General features: G+C 40.3%; 1 protein-coding gene across 6 annotated transcripts in view; it reads right to left on the bottom strand.

The window, feature by feature from the left end:
* The window catches only part of nphp4 (nephronophthisis 4), a 182,050-nt gene that overhangs the window by 78,893 nt on the left and 83,765 nt on the right, over positions 1-19,392 (bottom strand). For all 6 annotated transcript variants that reach the window (XM_069140665.1, XM_069140668.1, XM_069140666.1 and 3 more), the window contains 3 exons: positions 10,997-11,215; positions 9,319-9,442; positions 3,881-3,933 (listed from right to left, as the gene is read on the bottom strand). In XM_069140665.1, the coding sequence (XP_068996766.1) occupies positions 3,881-3,933; positions 9,319-9,442; positions 10,997-11,215 (396 nt within the window). The remainder of the gene's footprint in view (positions 1-3,880; positions 3,934-9,318; positions 9,443-10,996; positions 11,216-19,392) is intronic.

The raw sequence follows: 19,392 nt of genomic DNA, 5'->3' as shown, positions 1-19,392 counted from the left end.
GAAGATACACAACCTTTCACACCAGGAACCTGACAACTCAAATGATGGCAGGATGGTTCAACAAACCAAAACCCATTCATAACATGACTATTGTTGATCCCAACAACTCACATGATGGTCAACAACCTAAAACCCATTCATATCAAGTCTGCTGTTGACCCTAACGACTCACCAGGTGGGTACCACGTGACCTTACTGCTTGTCAAGGTGTTAACGATCCAACAAGAGGTCAAAACCTGAAATATACTTCCTTGTCAGTTAAGACTTCAAAAAGCAGAGGCGAAATCTCTTCAAGAAACTAAAACTAATCCAGTTTTCTTTGGATAGCCCACGATGACTGGGAATCTTCAGGGAGGTGTTTGCAAAGCATCGAAGGGTGGGCCAACAGGGGCTAAAACAAACTCAAATTACACTGTATTTAAAGGACAAAACAATATTAGTCTAAAATATATATAGTGCAATTTAAAACTCAGTAAAAGTGGCAGTATAAAGAGCTCTCGACCCATTTCATACAACCTTAATCAGGCGTACTAGACCAATTCAAAGTCAGTTAAGCCATCAGCACCTGTCAGAATCACAACACAGATTACAGAGCCTGAAGTTGTCACGAACTTCTACCGAACACATTGTGCCACAGTGCTTCAGAGCAATTTACTGAGCCAATGTCAAAAAGAACAACCACGACCTAAAGCTACATGAACGTGGACGGACATCAGTTCTAAAACGTTGCTAAAACACCTGTTTTGACAAATAATGCAATTTTATGAGGAAAACATATTAGTTTGCGTTACGACTAAGGCCAGAGGTCTTTTGCTTAATGAGGTTGCCTAATGATGATGTCTGAATTCAGTGTGCTATTATGCTTTAATTGCCACTTGTGGCCACAGTGGTAACACTTTATTTATGTATTGTCAAATTTTTCATCAGCACTTTCTTAAATTGCAAACATTTTTCTGTCCTATGATGTGTGTGTTCCCACTCTGGGGCAAAGTTAATTGGTCCTTTTGGGAAAATGCGGTTGAACTTTAACACTTACACGTGGCCAAGATGATACAACCATTTTCTAATTTACAGTGGACACAAGAAGAAATATTAAGGAATGGAATGGAACATTGGAACGACATTTTTTTTTTTGTTTTTAATTCTGCCTGTTTGGTAGACGAGATGTTTCTGGAATTAAGAGTTGATAAGAGACTCTTAAGATAGATATATAGAGGAGTACATCCAGGTAAGCACCACCTTCTTTCACTGCCATCCCCTCAGAGCTGCCCAGCGTGACCACAGTTGTCTCTTCTCAGCCACAGGGAGCTGCCCACTTGTAGGCTTCCACCGCCCTCGCTGCTTAATCAAAATGAGGGTCGATTTGTGGAGTTCATGGGTGCAGCGCTCCCACGGCTCGCAGCCCCTGCTGGTTCAATTTAAAATGAGTCGACAATACCGACTCATTTTGGCCCAGAGAGCTAACAGTGAAACAGAGCTGATCTCTCTTCTCCTCCTCCGCTCTGTGGTTCTATGCTACCGTGTGTGTGTGTGTGTGTGTGTGTGTGTGTGTGTGTGTGTGTGTGTGTGTGTGTGTGTGTGTCCCTGGCCTCAACCTGAGAGAGAGCATCATCTATCACAACTTCCAGTCTCCACTGGCACTTCCACTCAAGCTGAAAGATGATGGTTACGCCCTGCAGCTTAGCTCAGCCAGGACAAATGGACACACAATATACACACACAGCAATGCACACTGTTGGCACATGTTACATGTGGTCCATGTTGGTATTTTACTAAGAAGTGGAAATGCATCATCGTCACCCACATCTATCAGATGTCATGGATGGATGATAATGGTGCAGTTAAATTTATTACATAATTACTGGAGGATTGATCAGGTCGATATCAGTCGCCTGTAAGAAGCTTGTAATATACACTGATGCTACTGTGACGTTTAATGTGATTAGATGCAACTAGGCTTGATTATCCTCGTCAGTATTGCATCTAATTGTGAGGTTTTAGTAGTGATTTACGTGTTCCATGACTGACACACACAGACATTTTGTTGTCTCTCACCTAGAATAACATTTTTCAACAGACATGCACCCACACACTTCCATTTCCCTTTGCCAAGGCAGCTGCATACGTATTCAGTAAGACTCTGGCTGCAGGATGTTTTGATACACCCAATCTATTTGGAATCTCATACAGGTGAGTTAAAGGATTAAAATAAAAAAAAAACATAACAAATATCTGTAAACATGCCTCCCTTCAAATATGCCTCAAATCACATTGTTGTAGAGATTTGGGGCAGATAATGTGTTTTTCTTGCCATTTCTTAAAAATATATAGACTTGACCTGCACCATCTGTCCAGACACAGCTTAAGTGTGGGTTAGTCAAGATTCATGATCTTTGTGTAAAGACCAGGAGAGGAGAGCTGTAAACGTGTACAGGGGGCTTGCTGCAGGGGCTTCATGACTCAGGCAGGAATCACTACAGGTCAGCTGTTAACTAAAACCCACTCATAATGCCAGTGGCGGCAGTTCCAGCTTCTGGGCACCGACGCCGACGAGGTTGTTGGACCCACACAGTGACATGATATTATTGATGTAAAGAGTAACTGAGAAACAATTGCACAGATGACATCATTTCAAACTTTTTTTCACGGGCGCCCCGTGTTATTACCAGACCTGAATCCACTTTGTGACTAAATGGGTCTGGTCAGGTTGCATTGGGGATTGTTTACAGTTGTTGTATCCTGATGGGCAAAGGCATCAAGTTAATTTGGAACTACTGAAGCAGCCTTTAACCAATCGGCATTGACCAAAAAAAGACATATGGTGTACACTGAAACTCTACAACCCCCGCCATGGTTGGAACTATTTTGACATCATTGCACTTAGTCTGCCCCACTGGTCGCTGATTGGCTGAACCAACCTTGGTGCGAACAGGGTTTCCAGACTATAATCACAGGAAGGAAGACTGAAGTTGTGAGCAAGAGCCAGGTGGAGCCAGGCTACTGTGCTGACCCCAGAAAGATGCCCACACCTAACTGTGTCGTTGCATAATCTTTTCCTTTGATAAATACAGACAGGAAACAACGAAAAGTGTGTTTTTTTGTTTCTTTGCTCAGGTGATTGAAGAATAAGAGGTCAAAAGTTTCATCACTAGTTTTTGTTATGATCAAGGTCAGGAACAAAAATCCTACTGTTTGGGTGGACCACACAGCAGGTGTGTTTTTTTCTTTCTGTTGCTGATCAATGTAACATTTGCAGGAATTCAACAACACACATGCAGACTGTAAAATGAAACCTATGAACTTACATGGGAACTTTTTTCTGAATTTAATCTGGAATGCAAAGCTGGTACATTTTTACATTTTTCTATGTCCCTTCCTTCATTCCTTCAGCTAAAGCTACTCTGAATACATCATGTCTACAGAACTGAATTCAATTGTCCAATTGTTCTTGTTTCCAGATAAAGCAGGCGAACAGACAAAGTTAACAACTAACTGGAGAAGAAAACGTTCCAGTTAGCAGTGGAAGGGTCACGCATTCTTTTAGGAAATGGTGGAGACGGAGCAAAGAAGAGCGAGAGCCAAAAAACAGTCCATTACAGTAGCTTCAAATGACAACAGACGATTAGAGCAGGTGACAGACTAATCCATGAATCTTTTGTGCACTAGATCAGAGTTACACACAGTTAAGAAGGAGCTGAGCCACAGGCCTGTGTGGACCTACTGACACGGGACTTTGTTCCTTTTTCAGGGCAGAACGAGTACAAACGTAAAATGCTTGTGTTGACTCGCTTGTAGTAAAAACTTTAGACAGAAGTTATTTTTCCCTCCGGACAGTATTATAGGTCGCCTGTAAAATTCAATAGGTGACAAGGTGTCTTACCCCGGGGCCTTGAGGAGAATCTGGCGGAGAAGCCGGTTGAATGTGTTTTTGACCTGAAAAACACAAGCGAGACAAAGAAGATAAAGACAATCCACCTTGTGAAGTCTAAACTTGTTATTTCATTTCACTTTTTTAAGTTTTCTTTTGCAGTCGTCAGGCTATAAACAAGCTCAGTTATCAACATTATATCTTCCAGATGCTGTGTGCACAATTCTTTTATAGTTTGGTTGGAAATGTAATGGATTATTAGTTTGTGAGACGAAATAGAGGTTAACTGTAAAATGTCGTCTTTTGTAATTGCTTTCCTGCTGATTGGATTTGCAGTGAGCTGGGATCCTGAGGTAGGAGAATCTACTGTACCAGTGTGTACTGAAGTAAATAAGCCCACTGAATGCTGGAATACCACAACTATTTACAAACATAACAAATCTATCCAATTTCACACAGATCAGGAGGCCGAGTTGGATTTAGATATCACACTGAGTTTAAAGTCTGACAATTCTTCCTGAGATTTTTTGGTCGGTAGTCATGGTAATGCTGAAATGAAAAGGCTTTTCCAGCATCGCTTTGTCCTCCTCGCTCTCGTTCTCTGTGCCGGGCTTGACTGGCCTTTTGGAAATTGCTTCACTTGCCCGGGGTGTCGTACTGTAGCTCCCATCTGCTCAAACTACATGCACACAGAGTGGACATGGTGCAGGACTGGCTGGCTCTGTGTCACAAATGTGCTCTGGCACCCTCATCCTCACCCTCACCTCACTTCACCACCCTCATCCTCACCCTCACCTCACCACCCTCATCCTCATCCTCTCCCTCACCCTCACCTCACCCTCACCCTCACCACCCACCTGTTCAGGGCTTTCTTGCTGTTTTACTTGTCGAGCCCATGGAGAACATGTCTAACCTCATTAGCTGTGGACTGCTAGGCTGTTTATTTGTGATCAATAGCCTTCTCGACAGCTGAGCGAACTACAGGATGTACGGGAGGTGGTGGATCCAAGCGCTTTCACGAGCACGAGACAAGGGAAATGACGAAGACGAAGAATACCGATAAATATGTAAAGATGATACAGTATTAGAATTCAGCAAAAAGAGCATCTATGTCAAAGCGGCAAGATCTTCTCCATAATTTCTTCCACTCAGCACATCATTAGAAGCAGAGAGTGATGCGTGAGGGTCATGTAAACAACAAGGGATTCTATAGCTAAATTATAGATTAATGAAAATGTATGTGTGGATTTAAGGAGAGTTTCCACTCCTCTGATTGGAAGTCATGTTGATGCCCGTCATGAATAAGTTAAAGGGTCAGTCTGAGACTGGCAAAGTGCAGTGCTTGTTTCTAACAAATGGTCGGTTGCGAAATGCAATGAGCGAGCTCCACATACATACATGCATCAAAGAATTACATATTTCAGACTGACCAACTGAATTTTATGTTCATCGAAAATTGAAAGCAGCACACTCACGGGCTTCAGATGCATGCAAACACAATCTCAGAAAAATCTCAATCTCAAGTCAAAGATGATTACAGGGATTAAAGCCAGACAAATTCTGATTGAATTCGTTTTTTTGAGGAAGAGTTTTATATTTCCCATCTACACATTCTAAACAGATTACAGATGATGCATTACATCAGGACTTGTAAAGTCTGTCTTGTATTTTTTATCTTTATTTGAAAAGGTGGGAGCTGTGGCTGCTTTTGTCCACGATGCAGTCACTTCTTGTAGGTTTTCATATAAAAAAAAAAAAGCAGAGACAGGTGAGAAAAAAGTAAACAGTGAGCAAATACCCTTAGTTTACATGAGTATTTGGGTTTGGGTCATTAACTACTAGTCTGACCCTGCCCAGCTATTGCTCACAGCGTGCGCTGGAAACCCTGGTAGCATTGAGGTTTGCTCAGCCACCCTGACTAATCAGCCACAAGTGGCGGTGGCTAAGTGTGATGACTTTGAAGTGAAGTTTGTTTAAAATTGTAGTTTCACCATTAGTGGCAGTGGTAGAGCTAGATAAACAATTCCAATCAGTAATTATGCAATTCACTTTCTGATCAGAGGCTTTGTGATCCAACAGTGAACTGCAATGGTTTTTTGACCCCAACTAAAACTATAATCATTCAACTGTTTTTGTTTTATTTGTCCATCTTTTAATGTAGAAACCGTTGGTTACTAGTGTTGTAATGACATCAGCAACAATCTCAACCAACCTTGTAGAGGTCTGGAAAAAAATCCCTTCAAGCAACAGGCTCCAGTTCTTCCCAGTTCAAAACATATTGGTGTGAAGAACAGACTGTATATTAAAATGTGACACCCCACAATGTTTCTGTGCTTTTTTTCCCCCACAACTTTTGTTTTCAGGATTCTCCCAGCCTCCATAAACTTGGTGTCAAGGGTACGCAACTTTAGTGTTGGTATGAAAACTCATCAGATTTCTTGAAACCCTTTCTTAGGCTCCAGCTACATACCATCCAGTGACAGGAACATACTGTGTCAGTGCAATAACTGTTGTGTGCATTTGAAAAACAGTTTTGTAGCATCACATATCAGCCACTCGCGTCGCTAACAATATTGGCTCTTTCTAGCAAAAATTGAGGAATTGAAGACAGAGTTGGCAAAGGCTGCAAGGCTCATTTCCTAACATGGTGTTGCAGTTCGTCACATTATGGCTCCTTTCTTACAGCTTAGCTGGTTTTGGCACACGACATACATCATGGGGTGGTTGATGCCGATTGGTTAAAGGCTGCTCCAATAGATGTAAAACTAACCCAAGGTCTACACCCATTAGGATGCAACGACTGCAAGCAATCCCAAAAGGAGCCCTGCCTGACCCTTTCTCTTCACACAGTGAATTTGGGTCTGGTACTCCCAGACTAATTAGCAACATGGCCTTTTAACGGAAATCCGTTGTAGCAAAACAGGACTTTAATTCCTGTAAGGTGCTGAAATCAAAGAATAACAGATATTTATGATATCCATCTCCTCTGAACACTCACTCAAATCGTTGAGGCTCCATGAGGAACCCTCAGAGGACACTTCAACACTGATTAAACTGTCAGTAGTAGATGTTGCCAAAAGCCTTCTCTTCACACCCGTGAAGTAGACCCTGATCAACGCTATTCTTCTACCAAGAAACGTAAACAGCATCATTAGAGGGGAAATCAGCGAGTATAGAACCAGGGCCCACTCCAGTTCTTTCTACTGTCAGTGGGATGGAGTGGCTGTACGTAATGTTTACTACACTTTTAATTAATTCACTGACAGACACAGATTAAATCATTAGTTTGGGTTTTGATAAGAGATGCAGACGGTGGCACATCATTTATCTTTGGCTGTGTGCAGGAAGTGGAATATTTAATCAGAGCTTCGATTCAGTGGGAGGCCTCTTTAAAGATCGGAGTTCAGGAGTTATTTTTGGTCTTGCTTAATTGGTAAGGATGGAATAAAAAAAAGCCTCTGCAAGAGAAAATCAGCAGCATTCATTGATAACCCTCTTCAAATCTGAAAAAAACCCAGACATGGTTCATTTTCGTTTTCACATCCTTAATTACTGCACTAATGAAAAGCAAAGAAAGAGCCAATATTGTTAGCGGCACGAGTGGCTGATATGTGATGCTATAAACCTGTTTTTCAAATGCACACAACAGTTATTGCACTGACACAGTATGTTCCTGTCACTGGATGGTATGTAGCTGGAGCCTAAGAAAGGGTTTCAAGAAATCTGATGAGTTTTCATACCAACACTAAAGTTGCGTACCCTTGACACCAAGTTTATGGAGGCTGGGAGAATCCTGAAAACAAAAGTTGTGGGGGAAAAAAGCACAGAAACATTGTGGGATGTCACATTTTAATATACAGTCTGTTCTTCACACCAATATGTTTTGAACCGGGAAGAAATGGAGCCTGTTGCTTGAAAGGATTTTTTTTTCCAGACCTCTACAAGGTTGGTTGAGATAGTTGCTGATGTCATTACAACACTAGTAACCAACAGTTTCTACATTAAAAGATGGACAAATAAAACAAAAACAGTTGAATGATTATAGTTTTAGTTGGGGTCAAAAAACCATTGCAGTTCACTGTTGGATCACAAAGCCTCTGATCAGAAAGTGAATTGCATAATTACTGATTGGGAAGCTGCTTAGCATTGGAATACTGTAGGGAAGCTGTAGTCTCTATAGATATGGTCCTCAGGCGGAGTTCTGTGACCCCCGCAGGTCTGTGAAGGAACTGCAGAGGGTGTCGGGGGTGAGATTACTAATTTGTGTAATTTTTGTTCACTTTCATCAAAAACGGGAACATCTTTTACACAACAGACCAGATTTGGGGTTCACTTATAGCTTGTTTTTTTCAAACTGAATTTGCTTTCGATGACATATAAACTAACGACAGATCTAAGTACAGACCTGAGTACAAGTTATATATACGATGCTGCTATATTGGATCAACCAGTGTAGGTCTAAACTCTCCACTGCTGTCATTGGTTGTTTCACTGATCCCTAACCCTAGCCTTAACTCTCCTACAATGTAACAACCAAGCAAAAGCAGATCGCCCTTCCTGCTGATCCACTCTGACACCAGCCTTATGCATGGGGTGGTGAGGTCTCCTTATCATGTGACCTACTGTATTTAGGTCGTGCTACAGGATCTGACTAAGGTCCATTCCAAGGAGGCCATGAGATACAGTCAAAACCTTACAAAAAAGCAAGCTAATCCTTGAGTTTGGAACATTTGGTCACAGATGTGACAAAGTGAATAAATATCTATGGTCAAACCACAAAACAATTTGCCACAATCCAATTGATTTGATTTTACTCTTACAATATACTTAAATTGTGCTTTAAGTGCTCCATTATTAGTGATTTTTACTATGAGCCTAAAACTAAATTAGCAGGACTTAAAATGGGAAAAAAGGAATGAAAAAAATAGTAATACCACTTATCTCATTGTGTTTGTCCTCTGGCACCGTCCTAAAGAAAGTAATGCTTGTTCAAGATCAAGAGAGCCCAACAAACCGCCAAAGTCTTCACCTCAAACTTTGAGTTTATCCCTTTAGTCCCCTCAGACCTCAATCATGAAGCGTGCTAATCATGCAGAGAGCAGGTGCTGCCATTGAGATAACACTGCAGAGGTTTGAGTGTGGGGCTGCAATATATGCAGAGGACGAGCTGGTTTGATGCTTAGAACTTTAGCTGATTACACCTGGGTGTTGCTGCACCTTTGAGGTGCACCCACAAACAATTAGCAGACTCAGACTACACATTTTGTGGTCTAATAAGCAAAACATTTGACGTAGAGAAACAAAATTTGTGTCCCTTTAAAGCTGTGAGCAGTAAAGAGCCTCTCACCTGCTTCTTGGAAAATAACTCTTCATGTGAGCTTGTTCCTATTCCTTCCTCAGTTATTAATATCTGCTTAAAAATACATTATGGATTAGATGTTGATATCTACCCTTTGAAGGTGATGAAGGTGATCTTCTCTGACGTGACACATCTTCCTGCTTTGTCCTCAGAGATGCCTTTGGGCTGGACGCCTTCCTCTCCAGGCTGGACGACAGCCAAAATGTTATCGTATCCTGTCGTGAGAAAACTGCATCAACAATCACCACCAAAAAAAACACAAAACACCTGCTGTGGTTGTTAAAATTATATCGATCAGCATATTATGGAGAGGTTTTTTCTTAAAACCATCTCAAAGCTCATACAGAACATTTCTTGCTTATGTATTATACAGTCACTAAAAACATCCCATTTTATTGGTCAGTTTTACTTTGTCATACACTGTGTTCCAAATGGCATATCTACGAACTAACACTCATCATTTTCAGCGCATGAATAAGTTCACACTGACAAGCATGGGAACATGCAGTGCACTACAAGTACCCGGATGATGCACTCAAAATGCTGGACACTTTCCACACTCAACAGTGTCTATCTTTGCTACGGAGCAGAAAGGGAGGGCTTACCAACCTAAAGCATTTTCAAATTAAGGCATCTGAGGAAGCGGTTGCAGAACACCACACAAAAGTGTTTATTTTCCACAATGTATCACGATACCGCAGTTGGATTAATACCATCTGTGTGTTTAATGAGTGTGTGAAACTGTTCATTTCCGGGTACAATAATAACAGCTGGCAGATATGTTGGGGGATGATGCATTCACTTGCTACGGTTATTTCCGGGTAGGTGCAGAACATCAGTGCGTGATGACAGACAACACTACCCTGGTGACATTCAAGCAGTACACCAGTAAGAGTCCTAACATGTAGGTGCGCTATTTGTTAGTGTACTATGGGAAGTATGTCATTTGGAGCACAAACATAGACTTCATCATTTTCCTAACCATGAACGATGACTCTAAAACAGAAATCCTAACAGTTAGCCCCTTGGGCTTCTGGCTTTCAACCTCTTACCAAGTTCATATAACACATACAGACACATGTTGACTGGCCCAGATTAAATGACATCACTATGTTCTTAAAAATACTTATTCACACAGACACAAAGTCCCCGAAGTTTCGAAAGAAAATTATCACGAATAGATGGATGAAAGCAAATGATTACTTATGAATAGATGATTAACATATGAATAATATTAAAACATAAGCTTATTACTAAGTTTACTGTCACATTCTGAGCCCTCCTCAAGAGGAAAAACTTTCAAACATGTCACACCAAAATAATTCTGCAGGAAAAGGACAAAATAGGGAGTGAGTGAGAGAGAACACAGAAGAAAGTACTGTGTGAGTGGCGGTGACGCAGAGTCATTTCTAAATAACCGCGCTGTGACAATTCACAGTGAAGGTGTTAAAAGTTAAGTCACCACAACATGACGACTGTTTTGCCCTTTGAAATCTTCGGTACAGTCACTACAAAGATGTAACTAGCAGACAGTTATTACATGTGTGGCGTAAACTACGATGAAGATAGCCAGAGCAGAGCTTTAAAGAATGATGTAACTTGACCTTCAACAGGTACTGTACGAGGGCCGGGCAATAGAGACAAGAAACAATATAAATAATGAGTTTTCTGTGTGAGTGCTGAAAAAAGCTCTTTGTCTGAACACCTGTCAGTGAATTATTTTCCTTTTACTTCTTCGACAGAGACACAGTTCTGTGCTATTGTGTTACCTGAGCAGTGCCTGCGGCTGGGATTGGTGCAGGGCTCTGAGGTTTGGAAGACACCGCCGTGCTGTAGACCATGACTCCGTGAGGGTTTGGCTTCGCACCTCCTTGCAAAACAAGCTGTATCTCTTCTCGCTTCCAGTCAGCAGGCTCCTGGAACGGGCACCAAATCCCCCAACGAAGGCTCTGCAAGAAGGCGGCTCGGGATGCGGAGGTAGCAGACAGCTGTGCAGTGGAACAAGATCCAAGAATAGAGAAGTCAGACACCGATACAGTGTTTTCATACATGAAAACAATCTTCAATAACCGCATTATAACTCCTTTGAGGACAGTCTTTCCTTTTCCTAAGTAAAGAAAAAGACCTGTATTTACTTTCTGCGTTCAGATCCTGGCAGACACTTTTGTTCTAATTTGCACATAATATTGGTCAAAATATTTACAATTTTCATGAGCTTGCATGAGCAAGTGTGTATTTTAAACAGCATTTGTGTGTGTACTTTGTTCTGAAAACAAATACCCATCAAGTAATAAGACAGTAGGACAATCTTACTGATGTTTTAAGCAAGTGCAAAAAAAAAAGTTTTGTCTGAATTTTATAAGACTGTGGTCAACGTAAGGAGGGTTCCACTGGAATAATGACAGACTTTAACAGTGTTTAACGGTGATCAATTGATGAATAGATTATTTTAATAAAGCAGAGCGTTAGAACTGAATATGTATCAATAGACTTTTTCACTAATCACAGAAATGAACTGTAGAAAGCTTTGAAATGTGTTTTTCTTTTCACCCACCCTATCACCAGTGACCAATCTTTAAACCTTTGGTCGCACATCTGGTTCAGGAGCAGCCTTGTTGTGTTTTAGTATGATTTACAATCAGCACCACCGTACCTTCCTTTCCCAGGGAAAGTAAAAAAAAAAAAAAAAGAAGAAGAAAAAAAAGCCTTTTGCTTTAAATCATCCACAGAAGGACTCAGGGGGTTTTGCTGAATCGATTAATAAGCTGGTCAGCCTCAGACGATCGTAATCAATCAAAGGTAGGACAGTACAGAATACACAAGGAGCTGTGGGACTCCACACTGTTTCCAGACAAAGTGGAGAAAATAATGGTTCGCTCAATGCTTACAATTCCTCTGTAAGACCCTTATTTAATACTATAAGTCATCATTCATATGAGTATTGTCTTTATTCTAAATGTCATGTAGTGCCTTTTAAGTGGTACTATCGGAAACAAGAACCGTATGCAACAGCCTTGAAGCAAATTGTGCTGATTTGCGTGTTATAATCATAAAACCACATTAAACTGCTCTTAAAGTGGTGGCTCGAAAATATAATGACATTCAGAATATAATTCTTCAAATTCTGTGTCAGACTCTGAATACTGTCTACATGCAGTTAGTGGTGGGAGAAGTATTAAGATAGATAGATAGATGGATAAATGGATGGATAGATAGATGCAAAAATCCTCCATTACAAACAAAAGTCCTGCATTAAAAGTGAAGTATCAATAGCTAGATGTAGTTAAAATATTGAATTTAAATATTTTGTCGCTTTGAATGATATATTATTATATATGACATTATTAGATCATTTATAGTGACACATCAGTGTGAAAGCAGCATGTTACTGTTGCAGCTGCAGCAGGTGAGACTAGTTTTAACTACTTTACATCCAGGGCGAGCAGATCAATTTGAGGGGTCGTCAGATGATTACTGGGAAAAAAGAAGGGAAAAAAAAGTTCTGTTTTTGGACTTTGAATCTTTGAATTTTGGTGAGGTGTTTTATTATTTGAATATTTATGGGAATGAAACAATGTCAGAAGTTTAGGGGGAGAAATCACTATTTAGTGGAGCTTTTAACAGCTCAGACATCTGAAACGGGATTCAACTACATACATATTGCTTTTTGTAAGATGTCAGAAGACAAAAAGGTTGGAAACCACTGGTTTTATTGTTAATAATGTGTTGAATTGTAAAAGCTTGGTATATTAAACATTGTGTCAGATCCTCATCTGAAATATAACTGAAGCTGTCAGGTAAATGTAGTGGAGTAGAAAGTACCATATTTATCTCTGGACTGTAAAGAAGAGTGAAAGTTTTACGTAGTATTGAAGTATTGAACTTTGGCCATTGTCACAGTTCACAGAAGCAGCTGCTATTTCAGTAGCTCACAGTCTTCACAGAGCTGAATCATTTCACAAATTTAATGGACAAAAACAGATTTCCAGTGAGCTCCACCAGGAAAAGTACAGATGAAAACAACATTGTATTTATTTATTGATTAATTTATTCTATTTCCCCCGACCACCGCAGCACCGTCTGCCCGCAGAAACCGGACAGTTCACTGATATACAGTATTTCATTGGTACTTGTGGCAGTAACCCAGAGAGGGAAAACTGGGGTGGTGTCTTACATGACATGCAACAACTGTAGTGAAGACTACTCTGGTGAAACAAACAAGTACCTTTGACAGAAGACTGAACAAAGACTGGAAAAGACGTCTGTTAACATGAAGCTGAAACCAGTTCCACCCCCTGACCAGGAGTCAGTCTGAGAGGAGTCATCTTTGGACAAAGGATTTTATGATCTCCCTCCAAGTCCAGTATTACCATTTGGTAATCCTGTGACCACTGTTCCGTATTTACTGAAGGCCAAACAGTATGATGACAAACTGTTTGTTGAGGACTACTGTGAGATGGAGTTGTAAGCTGCAGAAAAAGCTGGTCAGACAATGTTTTGTAGTTCACAGCACTAAAGAATGACAGCTGGCACAGATTATGCTGCAGCAGGTGCACACCAAAGACAAAATTAGTGTGAAGTTGTTGTGTATTGTCAGGCATCTCTCTAATCTATTTTGATTAATATCTTTGCAGAAACGGAAACGTATTGCGGGAGAAGAGGAGTCTGAGGATGAACATAGGCCAGCGTACGAAGGTTGATCAAAAAGTTCAGAGACTGCTGCTGTTGTGCGTGAGCGGTAAGTAGCGCCTCGATGTGCATGGAGCAGGGGGAAGATGTTACATTTGTGAACAAGTATTCCTAGTTTTGTCATGATCATTGGTCTGGGTGCATCTGTGATTTCACAATGGACATTAGCAGAGAGCAGACATCGCATTTTCTGTCAAAATCGATAAATCGACAACGGATACGATTGAAATGTTTCAGAAAGCCTTACGGCAATGAAGCAAGGAGCCAGGCGACATTCACGTTTCAAGAGGAGCAAAACGTCACTGTTCAAAACCGAAGAAGGCGTGTCAGGTCAGGGGAGCAACCAGGTTGGTTTTCCTTAACATTTGCTGGGTTGTGCACCGTGAATTTATCCCTTTACTCCTGACAAACAACAGCCGTTGTTCACCCGGCCACAAGGGATCCTTTTTAGATAAACAAAAACTCTGATCGTTTTGTTCTTCGTTTGTGAACAATAACCAAAGCTGTCTTTATATTTCTGCTTAAAGGCAGCTTCAAAATGTTACTTTATAATGCATTATGCAAAGTAAATCTCAAACACTTTAAAGTTATTATTTGGACATTCAGTAACAGCCTTTATACTCCAGCGCGGCGTTGTCTGTTTGATTTGTGGCTCAGATACGTTCAGATTTGTCCATCATATACAGAGTATTACTGTTATCTGTGTTTGACACATAAGTAGAGGGAGAGCACGTACAGTAGTGCTATCATTACATGTCTATAGTGCACATCTAAAAAGACCTCTCTAAAACATCACACATCTCAAGTGGCCCAGATGCTGTTCAATACTCCATCGCTCTGAAGAAGAAGCTGGTTTTCAGACTATAATTTGAACCTCAAGTAGCGCAGACATTAACAGCTATTTCTCTGAATTGTAACTCCAGAAATATACGGCTGCCATAAAACAGATAGCAGTATATTTCCCCCTTGAGGCATCGTCTGTTTTTTTTTCCCCATCTCATGGGGTTGAATTAATAAGATGCTTTATATGAAACATTAAATCAAACAAGTCTATTTTCAAAGTGATGATTTTGTAAAAATGATCCAACTAGAGAAAGATCATTTTACAGCACAAGGAGGGCCCAGTAAAAAAATTGAGGCAATTTATGTAATGTGTCTGTTTTTTTCCCCCCTCTGTCTCCTACATGTCTGTGCTCCCACAGAGCATGAACGGAGAGAGCAAAATGAGTGTCTAGCACATGACCCAACGCTCGCTTCTTGTATTATTCAGTGAATATATTGCAGGAGTGATTCGGGAGCAGAAACGCCGGCTGAGCTCTGAGAATGAGAGACAAAAGACCAATCAGGGCCACTTTTCTATAGGGACGCCTACAGCTTTGGAAAAAAGCTTTTATCTGTCCAACAGTCAATGCTTATCACACACTTTCAGTCTTGCAATAACAGGAAACGGAGAATGACATTATGTTTAAAATTGCAATTCGAGTGAGGATAAAAAAAAAAATAAAAGGACAAGAGAGAGCAGCGAGCTAAACACCCTTCAAAACTTCACATGTTTCTCCATAACTACACGTGAGGCGAAGTATTATTACAAGTCATAACTTATTAAAGGTCAAAATGGAAGATCTCTCAAGCAGTTTGTCAAAAACGGAATCCGTCGATCACAAGAACGGAACTGAGATACAGCACGAAGTAAACATTCCCTTTGAGACGCAAAGCTGGTAGCAGCATGAATCACTATCACGGTTTCAGAGCAGTGGTTTTAAAGAATGCTTCAGGACAGTGTGATCTACATATGAACTGTGTGGAGCACTGGTAAACAATACGAGCGAAGGATTCTCAGAGACTCTTCATTTAAGGTTTGAGTAAACAAACAGGATAATAGTTCCTGTCAAAGCAGAAAATTCACATTATGCATGTAATCCTTCCACTCCACATTCACAGGCAAGAGCTTAGGAACTACAATATGCATTTCCTTGAACATCGGACAGTGAAGGTCAATGTTACATCTACGTGCGGGTTTAAGGAGTTTGATTTCATCGTGGTGAAAGCGCAGCGCTGGAGGAGGCAGTTAGCTGATGCATGCATGTGTTGAAGGCCTCCAGCAAGAAAACACCAGGAGGGTCAAGCAAATCGACTTGTTCTGGGCAGCACAGTAAGTTAGTGAGTCTTAATCAATTGCAAAGTCTGCTGGTGACAACAGCGAGGCGTCCAATCAATGACATGATATTTCAGGGGAAATAAAGTATGACTTTTTGCACTTGCGCCGTTCTGACCAGGAAACATTCGAATTAATCAGAGAATTTGCCATTTGAATTAACTTTTCGAAGTGTTTGCTGCGGCACTGCTTCATTATGTCGGACAGGTCAGAATGATCAATAGCCAATTTCCTCAAAGTGTGATTACACTGTTGATTTGAGAGTTAAAGGCTATACTTAAAATACGAGTCATTACCTTCAGTCAGACAGCAACCCAGCACTTGTTTCAATTGTGCACTTGGGAGAAAAAAGAAATAGAAGCAGGAGCCCGAGGCAAAAACAAGGAAGCAGCAAACTTTTTCATGAAGTTGTACTGAAAACAATAACAGCCGATGTCACTGCACATATAATTGCTCTGACTGGCAAAGCATTTTCCAGGGGAAGAATCTATCAACCTTGTTTAGAAGCGTAAAATATAATGCTGCTGCGTTTCCAGACAAATAAAAAAAAAAGAAAAGAAGTGTGTCTGTTTCAAACATACTACAGGGTGGAAACTGAGATCTCATGTCTGTAACCTGGAGCGAGAAAAGTAATCATCAAACTTTTGGGGGACACTGAGGAGAGAGGGGCGGGGAAAAAATGGAAATTATCCAAATGTGACAGAAGGGGAGTTTTTGTACATCAAAGAGAGCTGAAACTGCATTTCCCAGCAGACAATGACACTTATTAACGGAGAGAACCAAGAGAGGCCTCTTCCTACACATCAAGTAAAAATACAACTAATTTCAGAGACAGCAACTAAGCCAGAGCTGCTGTTGCTATGCTTGTTTGAATTTTCCTTGTATGTCCTAATATAAAACAGGCAGGTTTGTGATAAACTGAGATGAAACCGTTTGCAGGAACATACTATATTTGTGCTCAAAGAAAACGGCGAGACATTCAGCAACTTAGAGTGTTCTGGAGTACAGCAGGAATTAATCCTAAATTAGGGGGATGTGAGCATTGATGGGAGACGAAGTCTGACAGTTATTACCATTACCACAGTCTGTCGGGCTGTTCAAGTCATTATTTCAGCCAAGACCCTGTGACAGGCACCGGCCCACAGCTCCCGCTACTTATTCTCCACAATGAGGGAGCGAAAGAACATGCACCAAGATCATTAACTTAAGAGCACACATCACATTTTCATCCATTTGCACAAGTGGTCCAAATGAACCCAGCAGGCTACTGTGCTCTATTCAGCTCGCCGAGGCCAAATCCGGCGGGGCAAGAATTGTGTTCACTCTCAGAGCGAGTTGTTGATAGCAAAACTTCAAGGGGTCGTTCATGAAAGTAATTTTCACATCTCGAGCCAGATTACTGTGAATGTGCATTTTTTTTTTATGAGCAGTCAGATGTTCTTCTGAAAAACCCAAAGCGTAAATACAGGCAGAATATGAACATAGCTATGATGGTAAAAACTGCTTTAAATTTCATTCTGGAATGTTTTTGAAAAAGATTTACTGAAATATCCTGTGGTGAAATATTTAAACCCGTATGCAGATATTTCACTTGCTTTTAAGAAAATAACGGTTTAGACACTGAAAAAATACTAATACAAATTAGTGGAAGTGCTGCTGGGTCTTTGTGTGTTCACATGCAGGTGCTCTTTGGATACTTCAGGTGTATTGTGCTTCTTCCATCTCATAAAGAGCTAACTGCATGCATGGGATATGGTCTCACACCTAAATGTAAAATGCAATTCTCCTTTAAAGCTCACAGTGGGTTTCGTAAAAAATTACATGACTTCATCTTTTTGTTGTGTTGCACTTGTGATTGAGTATTAGGGCCACGTTGAGGGAAACAAAATTTGAGTGTGACGATTTATTTAAATTTTGCATTTCCACAATATAGTAAAATTGTGAAGTATAAAGTCAAAATGTTGCAAAGCAAAGGAAGTGTGTTTGGACCTCTGTTTGATGATGCCTGCGCCTCAAACGCAGCGCTTGAACTCTACACCTTTAGGATCAAACAATTGAATCAACTGTCTTATTGTGTCTTATGATTCAACATATCTTCTTTGTATTGTCGACGGTGTAACCGCCGATAACCTTGCATCAGTCCATTTGCAGCTATTTCGGTCTGCAAGAATTCGGCCACTTCCTCTAAGTTTGTGTTGTTTGTCCTTCTGAACAGATACAGTTTTTACTCATCACCAAACTGTCTTTATGTGCTAAAAGAGACATTATTTCCTTTCCTTTACCGATTCTTAAGTAAAATTGCACGTTAATCTACACAAGGCATTTTGTAGAATCACATGCGCAAAGCAAATAGTTTGATTTATTTTCACAAGTTCGACTTTAATCTTGAAATGTAACTTTATCCTGGAAATATAATTTCAACTTTATTCTCGACAAAGAGTAAAATCTTCCTCGCTCCTTATTTTTTTCCCTCATTGTAGCCATGACACTCCGTCATATGCACCAGCGCACTAAAGTTCATCACAATAAAGGTGTGCGCGCTACTGCTGATAGTGACGCTAATGAAGACCTGTGTGGGTCGTAACATGTTGTTCATTTTAAATACAGACTGTCATGTAAAAAAAAAAAAAAAAATTAAAATGATGTTTTGAAAGAGATTTTCCTTTTACATTTTGGTCTGAGACCATATCCCACACATGCAATGAGCCCTTTACAAGATGGAAGAAACGTTAACGTCACTTAGCTGGTTCACCACTTTGAAACAGTTTGATACAGCTAAATAACAAACTCATAGTAAAAAGGTTCACGAATCCCCTTTATTGAGGATTACCAACTCAGAGTCACTAACATACTCTGACATATCGTTTAGCTTTGAGAAAACTTCCACCAAAGACAAATTTATCTTTACAGACACATCTTATTAAAGTGTGGTGGGGAAAAATAATCAGTAACTTCCTTATTGAGACTGATACGGTCACATTAGACCCCAGTAATATAAAGTACCAAAGATGATTATCAACCCCTCATCAAAGCAGCAAATTCTCCTCACATGGAAGTAAAAATCACCACCAGATAATGATAATAAAATCATATGTAACCAATACTATGAGGCTACTTGCTGAAAGTTAATCAAGTACACAGCAGGTATACTTTACCATACAAACCTGTCAACATGATAGCTTATATTTACACTCAAATTAATCTTCTGATGATCTTTTCGTTTTCAATATACTGTTATATTTAAAAACACACATCAAAGATTTGTCTACTGGCTTTGGTTGTAGCCTGCTACATGGAACAGTAAAGTAGAAAGCTAAAATA

The sequence above is a fragment of the Embiotoca jacksoni genome, unplaced genomic scaffold (genome assembly GCF_022577435.1).
Source record: "Embiotoca jacksoni isolate LCO1_2020_lvr unplaced genomic scaffold, fEmbJac1.0.p SCAF_9, whole genome shotgun sequence".
Lineage (NCBI taxonomy): Eukaryota > Metazoa > Chordata > Actinopteri > Embiotocidae > Embiotoca > Embiotoca jacksoni.
The sequence above is the reverse complement of the archived record's forward strand: the minus strand, read 5'-3'. Positions and strand labels throughout refer to the sequence as shown.